The sequence below is a fragment of the Suncus etruscus genome, chromosome 14, assembly GCF_024139225.1.
Source record: "Suncus etruscus isolate mSunEtr1 chromosome 14, mSunEtr1.pri.cur, whole genome shotgun sequence".
Lineage (NCBI taxonomy): Eukaryota > Metazoa > Chordata > Mammalia > Eulipotyphla > Soricidae > Suncus > Suncus etruscus.
Genome location: NC_064861.1, coordinates 61349723 through 61359927, shown reverse-complemented (window position 1 = coordinate 61359927; position 10205 = coordinate 61349723). Strand labels below are relative to the sequence as shown.

Here is a 10205-nt window from a genome sequence, read left to right as displayed (position 1 = left end):
CAGCCCCCAGGTAAATTGAGTTTGAGACCCCTGCGGGTTGGATGTGGTTCTGAAACTAGTTTCTGGTGCTGCTGTGTCATGCTCATGCTGTGGTTCAGTTTCAAGTCACTAGTTCCTGGCAACCCCACTATCTGCTCCCCACTGCCTTCAAAATCCCTTCTCCAGCAAGGGAAGGCTAAGTCTAAAAAGGGGTTAGGAAGAGAGAGTTCAAAGGGCGGAAACACAAGTCTTTCATGTAGAAGACCCTGGGTTTGACCCCTGGCACTGTCAGATAAATACTTAATGGGCTGTACCTGACACCACCAGGTTTGACCTTGAAAGCTTCCAGCACCACTGGGCCTGAGCAGCATCATATTGGAGGTCTAAGCATTGGGTGCAAAACACCATCAGGAGCAGCTCCTGGGTCTTCTGTCTTCCTACTAGCCATAGGACAGGATTCCTACCCACTGGCCCTCTCTCAGGTGGAGATGTCTCTGGGGGACCTGGTGCCTAAGAATGGCTGCAGTTCTTTCTTTCTTGGAACCTTCTGTGCTCTCTCCTTTCTGGTTTTAACTGGAATTTCTTTTCCTATTGGTCTTGCAACCTTTGCAATGCTCAAGGGGACCATATTGAATACCAAGAATCAAACCCAAGTTGGCTGTGTGAAAGGCAAATAAAAATGTATGACCACTCCAGCCATTGACCAGAATTTCTTTTCTGCACCTTCCCTGTGCTCACAGCTGCCCTCTGTATGACCATTCTTTTTCAGTTGCCCCATTAATTGGGCTGTTGCGCCCTGAGGCTGAGGGCCATGCCTAACCACAGCACAGACACTCAAAGAGGATTTGCTGCATGGATGCATGAATTTATTAACCAATATGAGGATGGCTTATGACCTGGGTGGCTTTGGTGGCTGGCAGGTAGGGAAGGGAATGCTGAGAAGGTATTAGGGAAGCTATTGCCAGAGCCGGGCAAGGCAGCATGTAGCCAGAGGGAGAAGGCCGTGGCCCCTCCAGCCACTGGGTGCTGATTTCAGCGGCCTGGCAGTGAGGTGTGCATGTGGTGGAGGCCTGCAGAAGAGGTAATGTGAGAGGGCAGCTCTGCCCACCTCTGATTATTGCTTGAGCTTGAATCTTTCTGCTTTTGCCTGCAGCCTGCCCCACCAACCCTGATTTCGTCCATCAATCACAGTGTGAGCTCCGGGGATGGGGGAGGCAAGTCGAGGGAGGTGAGACTTTGGGTTCATCCCAGAGAGTTGAGGTGACCACAGGCTGGACCCAGGCTCAGTTCTGGGCCTTCCTCTCCCCAGGGCAGCAGGAGGAGGACCCCAATTCCAAGGCCCTATCAAGAAGCCTCCAGAGTGGCTAAAGAGCAAGCTGCCTGGAGGGTGTCCACAGCACCCCCAGGTAGAGAGCCCAGATGGTTTGGTGTCTGCTGACATGGAAGCCCTTGGTAGGATGGTGCCTAGTGGCCAAAGGGGAAGGCAGGTAGTTCAGGCCCGGAAGGAGGCCTTGACAACTCGCCCCTTCAGTGGCTGTGGTGGCCGGAAGTTGTTCACCATGTGGATCCTCTCATCGTCCTCTGAGGTGAAAAGCAAGCTCCGGAATTTCTCCATCTGTGAAGACAGAAGTGACTCAAGGGTTTGTGTTGGGGTGGAAGATGCTTTCCCAGGCCCTAGGCAACCCTCTGCCTCTCTTGCCCTTTGACCTCCTTCAGCTCCCAGCCTCAGTTACTCCCTAAAGAACTTTTCAGCCTGAATCCTGCTCTCCCTGGCTCCAGTTCAGAATTTAAGAATTGTGGGGCCGGGCGGTGGCGCTAAAGGTAAGGTGCCTGCCTTGCTGGCGCTAGCCTTGGACGGACCGCGGTTCGATCCCCCGGTGTCCCATATAGTCCCCCAAGCCAGGAGCGACTTCTGAGCGCATAGCCAGGAGTAACCCCTGAGCGTTACCGGGTGTGGCCCAAAAACCAAAAAAAAAAAAAAAAAGAATTGTAGTGGGCAGCGGCGTTTGCTTTGCAAGTAGCCAATCCAGGACCAAAGGTGGTTGGTTCAAATCCCGGTGTCCCATATGGTCCCCCGTGCCTTCCAGGAGCTATTTCTGAGCAGACAGCCAGGAGGAACCCCTGAGCACCGCCGGGTGTGGCCCAAAAAACAAAACAAAAAACAAACAAAAAAAAGAATTGTAGTGGGGGCCGGAGAGATAGCATAGATGTAAGGCATTTGCCTTGCATTCAGAAGGACGGTAGTTCGAATTCCAGCATCCCATGTGGTCCCCGGAGCCTACCAGGAGCGATTTCTGAGTGTAGAGCTAGGAGTAACCACTGGGCGCTGCTGGGTATGACCCCCCCCAAAAAAAAAGAATTGTAGTGGGTAGCAGCAGAATTCAGACTCTTCCTCCTCCCTCTAACTAGCATCTAGTATCTCAGAAACTGATAAATCCAGCCAGTTCCTGGCCCAGAGGCTAAATGTTTATCAGCAAATAGATGGGAACCTTGACCTTGTGGCAACCAAGGCCATGGAGTGCTGGCTGGTTGAGTGACACTACCTGAGGTCATCCCCAGCACCGCAGCACTCCTCCTGGCTCTCTGGAAGGACTCACCTGCCTCTCAGAGATGCTGATGGGCTCCCGAAGCACAATCCAGGTGACACTCTCGCTCAGTGGGGGTGTTGTCAGGGAGCCAGGATAGGTCCAGTAGTGCCGGCTGGCAGGCAGGAGGCACTTGGGGTTGAAGCAGCTGAACTGGGCCTTGGTGCCCTTGGAGCAGGGGATGGGGTCCAGAAATTAGCACAGGCTGCTCTCAAGGGACCAGGTTGATGTGAATTGTCCACAAATGTCTAGAGTCCCAGATGTGGCCCCAGCTGGTCCCCCTCCCCAACACCTGGCTTCCTGGAGTATAAAAGTTGCAAATCTTCCCAAGCTCTCTGTCCTCCATGACCTTCAGTGGCCCAAGTGGTTCTTTGGATGTCCAGCTGCCTGATGGGCATGTTGTCAACTCTATACCCCACAGAGTTTTTTATCTGGGGATTTCAGTGGTTATATCTGAGGGTCTCAGTGCTCCACCAACACTGTCCTGTGTCCCTCATCTCCATGGGGGTTTGTCTATTCCCGGGTCCAGGAACTACCACCCCTACCCCCCACCAGTCTGCTCAGATAGGGCCACTGACCCTTCCTCTCACCTTAAACCGAACCATGTAGAGTGCATCAGTCAAGCGGTTCATACTGGGGTGCTCTTCCCCTGTCTGTGGGGGAGAGAGGGCCACATGAATCCAGTACCCCCTATGGTGTGGAACCAGGGACAGAGCCAGTCCTCCCATGCCCCCCCTGGCCCTGCATCAACCCCCCTCACCTCCAGAAAGACACCGACCACAGCCAGGCCATCAGGTGCCGAGGCTGCCTCCCCAAAGGTGCTGTATTTTGTGGCATTCCAGTGAACCAGGTGCAGCTACAGGGCGACAACCGGCCAAGGCTTAGCACCTGCAAGGGACCATGGGAGCAGAGAGCCAGACTGGCCCTACTCCCAGAAAACTCCAGGTCCCACTGCAGGGGTGTAGGGCAGGCTGACAAAGGGAGGTGGGCAGGCTGACAAAGATTTTGCAGACCCAGGTCTCTCCCCAGGGTCATGACAGCACTCACACTGCTGTGGGCTACCTCCTTCCCAGAGCACACGGAATCCAGGATTCCAAAGAAAACCCAGCATAGGAAGATGTGAAATGTGAGACAGACATGCAGGAGCCCCTGCAGCTGAATACAAAGGTGAGGGAGGAGCTACCAGAGACCCTCTGAAGAAGCAATCCAGGAGACTAGTGTGGGCCAAAAACCATGTGTGAACCGGCCAGGGACCAGAAGGGAGCTGGGGGGAAGAAGCACATACAGAACTTTGTAGGGGTGAAGGGAGAAGAGATCAGGCTTGCTGAGCCTTAGATGTCAGTCCCACTCTTTAGGGGCTTTACTTGGTGGGTTGGGTTTATTTGAACCACACCTTGGTTCTGCGCTTCTGCAGTGTTGAGAAAAGAATGGACGCAGTCATATGCAAGGCCAGTGCCATCTGCCCTTGCTGTTTCTGCAGACCCACCCAGTTCTAAAAGGTACAAGGGACAGGATTTATCTTTCAGAGAACTAGAGACACATGAACCAGGGGAGTGGGTAGAGGGTGTCCCCTTCCCAGTTTGGTGCCTGCTGTTGGCTCAGGCCCGACCTGGCTCTCCTGACCCTGTGGGATGTTGGGGAATAGGGGCCCCCTTACCTCACTGGGAAATGACTTGCCATCCACTGTGTGCTCTGAGCCCACGCTGTGCTTCTGGCCCCAGTGGAAATGGAATTGCTTGAGTCTATAGGGCCCGTCCAGGGGCCCCCCAGTGACCACTGTGGGAAGGAATGGGGTATGGAAGAAGTGCACTCAAGAGGGGGTCCAGACATTGGCCACGAAGGGGAGACTTTGCTATCAAAAAATTCACTGCTGGCCGGCGTGGTGGCGCTAGAGGTAAGGTGTCTGCCTTGCCAGTGCTAGCCTAGGACGGAACGTGGTTCGATCCCCTGGTATCCCATATGGTCCCCCAAGCCAGGAGCGACTTCTGAGCACATAGCCAGGAGTAACCCCTGAGCGTCACCGGGTGTGGCCCAAAAATAAAAAAAAATAAAATAAAATTCACTGCTTTAAATTTAGGTCTATTCTCACTTCCCAGCCCCCTCGCTCCTAGGCAGGGCCAGGGTAGAGATTGGGCAGCCTGTGAGTAACAGGAGAGCTTGCTGCCAACCAGGTCCACCTCCCCAGGTGGTCTTGTTCCCATTACTGTCCAATTTTTCGTGGAGGTTGGGCTTGCTTTCCTGTGTATCCCCTGTTTACCATTAACAGAAATCCTCTGCTTTCTGAAGCCCCTGATCCAGGGCTCTGTTAGAGTTCTGTTGGATTATTTTATTTTATTCTCAAAGTAGCCAATGAGAGAAAAAATAATATATATATACTATCTCTGTACTAGAAAGAAATGATGGCTCAGAGAGAGCAAAGCCTTAGCCCCCACATCACACAGCATGGTCTCTCGTATTTCCTTCCTAAGTCTAGAGCCAATGCCCTGATCACCATGCTATGTTGTCTCCCCACAATCTTGCATCTCTGTGTAGTCTAAAGGCCACCAAGTTTACACTCGAGTGGCCAAGTCCAGGTGGCTCCTGTATTCCTCCTTTATGTGGCCTCCATGGAGGGTCTCACTTGTGCTGGATTTGGGACTTTCCCCTGATACCTAGTGAGGGGGGCACATGCCAGGCCTCCGAAGCAGGATTGAATTGCTAACTGAAAGGGATCCAGCCAGGCCTGAATGTGAGCTCTTGGATCAAGTGACAGGGCCCCTTTAGAATGGGTGCCCAGGGCTGGACCTTCTACCATCATCCCCTGAGGAGGCAGAAGAGGGACAGTTGAGAGAATCCCCAACCTCTTGCTCAGCCTTGAGACAGGGGTCTATCCATGGGGGTTCTGCAGATGAACAAAGAGAAGCTCGTGCAGGGGACAAAGTTCGGAATCCAGTGGGGAGTGGAAACCTCGAGCTCATAAGCTAAACTCCTCAGTCTGACCTGTGAGTCCCAATTCTTTCTTCCTGCACAGAAAAACACCCTGCTAAGTGCTCACTATGTGCCTGACCCTCAGCTGGCATCGTACCCATGGTGACCTTAAGGAGTACAAGCTGTTCCCGGAGCTGATGCTCAGAAAGGAGGGATCTTGTCCCAGGTCACATGGCTCAAGAGTGGCAGAGTCCCAACTGTCTCATGCCCAAGATTAATCTTTTTCTAAGGGCTCCCTGCCATCCTAGGCCTAAGAATCTGAGGGAGCAGAGGGAGCCCCAGACAAGAGTTGGGCTGAAAATAGGCCACTGGACTGGTAGACCTCCTTAGACATGGCCCCTCACCACAGGCCTTCCCTAAGCTGCTGGTGTCTAAGCTGAAACTCTGCAGCCTCTCACATGAAAACTGGTCATCAACCAAAGGCCCATGACCCTCCTTGAAGCTCTGGGGAAGGATTTCTCAAATTCTTCGATTCTCCCAAAGAATCCACTGCCAGGAAAGGTTGTCTCTCTCTTCTGAGCATTGGCTAGATGTCCTTCATTCTGCTAACATGAGCTTCTTTCTCTTCTTCTTGCCTGCCAGGGAACTCAGAGCTGAGCAACTAAGACCACCCTTAGAAAAAGTCTATTTCTTTATTTACCTCTTGATTTCCTCTCCAAAATGGAAGTTCCCTGGAGTCCTTCTGTTGTGTGTATTTGAGCAAAGGGAGGGGGACATTGCACTAACTTTTCCCTAACCCTGGAACTAGCCGTTCTCTCCTTTACCTCACTGAGGTAAAATTCAGCCTGAGGACTGAATTCTGTCACTGAGGAATACTCTTGAGGCTTCTTCTAGGAACTGATGGCAAAAAAGTGTGGATTCTATTCCCAGAGTATAGAGACTTGGGAAGGAGTTGTCCTGAGTCTTCTCTGACCCAGGATGCTAGGGACTTCCAGGGGTGGACTGGATAAAGGACATTTTTGTTGTTGTTGTTGTTCTTTGGTAGCACTCAGGGGTTACTCTTGGCTCTGCACTCAGAAGTCACTCCTGGCAGGCTCGGGGGACCATATGGGATAACGGGGATCAAACCCAGGTTAGCTACATGCAAGGCAAATGCCCTACATGCCATGCTATTGCTCCAGCCCCAGAGAGAGACCCTCAGAGATCATAGCCCAGGTTTGGGCCCACAGCACCTTTCATCTCTCTTCTCTCCATTGGACTAGGCCACATCACAGAGAGGAGGGGTTGGCTGTAGGTTACCTTGATGGGATAAGGAGTAAAAACTAACCCAGGGGCCGGGCGGTGGCGCTAAAGGTAAGGTGCCTGCTTTGCCTGCGCTAACCTTGGACGGACCGCGGTTCGATCCCCCGGTGTTCCATATGGTCCCCCAAGCCAGGAGCAACTTCTGAGCACATAGCCAGGAGTAACCCCTGAGCGTTACTGGGTGTGGCCCAAAAACCAAAAAAAAAAAAAAAAAACTAACCCAGACTAAAGCTGGTGGATGAGGAGGAAGCGAAATTGCATTTCTTGGGCATCTGTATAGGCCAGGGGTCTCAAACTCGTTGGCCATGGGCCGCAAACGGCCCTCCGTACAACATTTTGTGGCCCTGCCCTAGAGGAATCTTTTTTTTTGTTTTGTTTTGTTTTAGTTGTTTGGGTCACACTTCCCAATGTTCAAGGCTTACTACTGACTTTGCACTCAAGGATCACCCTGACTTTGCCTCCTGCGGCCCCCAGGTAAATTGAGTTTGAGACCCCTGGTGTAGGCCATTCTAGCAATTCTTCATTTTCCTTCTCTGACTCTGAAGAAGGAAATAGGCTCTGCTGATCGATCCCTTTGCACAAGGAGACAAAAAGGTGAGCCTGAGGCTCCAGGGCTGGGCACAAGAGCCACTATCCCTACCTAGCTAGCTTCCCATCCCGAGCCTGTCACAGAAGACAGGCAGGTGCCAGCTCTGGCAGAGGATTACCGGTTCGGTCGTCGCTGTCATTGAAGTCCACCTGAACTGAGTGTCCGTTGTTGGTGATGCTGACAGACCTGCAGGCCTCATAGGACAGCTCCAGTGGCTTAAGGCTAGGCGAGTACACAGCCTGGCTCGACACAATGTTGATGGGGGACTGGCGCTCTCCCTGGGCAATGGGAAACAGCTTGTGCCACTGTGAGGGGCCTGCAGTGGGCAGAGGACAAGGACTCAGGTTAGGCTTTATCTCTAGGCTGCAGGGCATGGCCTCCCTGCATTGCTTTTTGCGGTGAGAGTGTTGAATAAATCTCTCAGAGGTACTCATTGCTCAGGGCTTGCTCACAGAGGCACTCAGGGGACCATACAGTGTCAGGGACTGATCCTGAGCCTTCAACCCAGGTATTCCCCCAGGTATTCTCTCAGAGGTCAGTCCTGACCAGAGCTGGGCAGTGGTAGCACCAATCCTAGTTCTGCCACTTCCCTTCTGGGCCTCCTTTTACTTGCCTATGAAGTAGGCTCACTAACACGCACCTCCTAGAACTGAGAGAAAGCCAAGATGGGCCATCTGAGCACCTAGTCCATGCTCAGTGGGGTCCCCTAGACTCTGGAGTCCCTGACCTGATACTGGAGTGTCTGGCCTCCTCCTTACACCTTAGCCACATTCCTGCTGATGTTCCCAAGAGCCTCTGTCTTGCATGGGACATATGTAAACACGACACAGCACCTTAGTGAAGGAGACAGTAGCAGGGTCCCATTTCTTAGGTGAGGGCACTGAGGGTCACTCAGGCATGTGCCCTTGGATGCAGGTACAAACACATAAGCATGCCCTGCCCCAGATGCCCTTCCCAACACGTGACACCTATTTTCATCCAGCACACGAATATACTCAATGACCAGGCCCTGCAACATGCATAGCTGCAAACATGCATATCCATATTGACTCTAACTAAGGCATACTTGTGCACCCTATATCTTGTGGCAAACCCCGGTCTGCATGAAAAGACAGCCGCAAACACTTACACACACACACACACACACACACACACACACACACACACACACACACCTGCACATACACCCACAGGCGCCCACCACCTGCCTCCCAGAACCTCCATCTGTAGCCTGGAGGCTCGGCATCTCCCTGGGGAACATCCTGAGATGCCGCCTATTTTTAGCACCACTGCCGGCTGGTGCTTCTCCCCATTTTCTTTTTGGCTTCTTAAGTTTTCCTGAGAAAACAGCAGCAGGTGCCGACGGAGAGAGGCCCCGATGGATGACTCAGAAGGTGGCCCAGACCCACTGGGTTATTTTTGAAGTCCTGTGAACATGTCGCATGCCAGCACCTCCCTCCCCTTCCTTCCTCCTTTCTTCCCCCAGACAGACCACCTTGGTCTGGCTGATGAGGGTCCTGGGATTAAAGGTGACAGGCCCCAGAGCATCCTAAGTGCTCAGAACCAGAGGGCAAGAGCATCAAGGTTAGATTTGGGGACTCAGAGTCCTGGAGACACTCCCTGAAGCTGGCCAGAGCAGAAGCCACCCACCCCTTCCCTTCCTCTCTCTGCCTCCTCCTCTCTTTCTGCGATCTTTTCTGGATGTCTTTCTAGCACTGGTGTGTCCACATCTGGGGTTCCCCCCTCCCAATTATGCTCCCCTGTCCTTGGAGGTCTTGGGGGGAGACAGAGACACCAGCTACCTCTCTGACCCTCTCTGGTTCATTGCAAGGTCCTACCCCCAGACTAGCGCTGAGCGCACAAGCATCCAGTTTGGGGGGGATAGAGAAGTGGGGTTTCTGCTCCAGGTTGGTAAGAAATAAATAGCTCCAAAACCCAATAGCTCCGGTACCCAAACCTATCTGGCTCTCCTTTCTCCCCTTCCCCCGCTATTTTGCCTTCCCCCCAAACTAAGCGGATGGAGCACCGGTTACTACACCGTCAACCCAAGAGGTGGATGCGGGCCACGGGCTCCCACGCCTCACGCCCGGACGTGCTCAGACAACCCGCTCTCTGCAGAAGCCTAGACCCAGGCATGCGCCCCCAAATGCGCCCGTCCTCCGCGCATACCTCCAGCTTGCTCTACCGCTGGGAAGACGCTGCCTCGGGAGCTCTCCCGGGGATACGGCGCCCCTGCCCACACCTCCGGAGCCCCGCTTCCAAGAGGTCCCCGTACCTACGCCGTGCGCGCTGCGCCCCGCACCGATGCCCGCACCCCGCGCTCCCCCGGGGCCCTCTCGGTCCGCAGTGGCACCCGCCGGGGCTCGAGAACCAGAGCGGCTGCCGGGACGGCTGCATGGAGGAGCGACGGGATGCGCGGCGGAGCTGCGGGGCTGGCCAGGGCGCCATGCAGACTTCGCACCGGGGTGCTGGGGGTGCCAGGGGTCCCGGGCCTGCCTAGAGGGTGGGGACTTGCGGATTGGGGGGGCTCGCATGCTGGAAGAGGCGCCTACCGTCGTTCTGGCCGTAGCCCCAGCCGTGGTGGCCGGTCATGCCGCTGCCGTCCCCCGCAGCCCTGTACCTGCCCGCTCGGCTCGGCTCCGCGCTTCGGGCTGCGGCTCCGGCCCCGCGGCTGGCAGCGGAGCAGCCTCTTAAAGCGGCGGCGGGCGGGAGGAGCAGTTCCCAGGGGACCCGCCCCCCACGGCCCCCCCACAGGGCGAGAGAGGCCGGCTCTGCCCCACCCCCGGCCGGCCCGTTCACCAGCCACTTGAGCCCGGGGTTCAGATGCCTAGGGTGGGGACCTA

At 54.5% G+C, this 10205-nt stretch overlaps 1 protein-coding gene across 1 annotated transcript; it reads right to left on the bottom strand.

Moving 5' to 3' along the window:
* Window positions 1-823: 823 nt before the first annotated feature.
* Window positions 824-9994, bottom strand: CA7 (carbonic anhydrase 7). The gene is made up of 7 exons (XM_049786449.1): window positions 9915-9994; window positions 7481-7678; window positions 4222-4340; window positions 3325-3420; window positions 3155-3217; window positions 2577-2732; window positions 824-1594 (listed from the first exon to the last, which is right to left on the bottom strand). The coding sequence occupies exons 1-7, from the start codon at window positions 9952-9954 to the stop codon at window positions 1472-1474; spliced, it is 795 nt and encodes a 264-aa protein (XP_049642406.1). The 5' UTR covers window positions 9955-9994; the 3' UTR covers window positions 824-1471.
* Window positions 9995-10205: the final 211 nt, after the last annotated feature.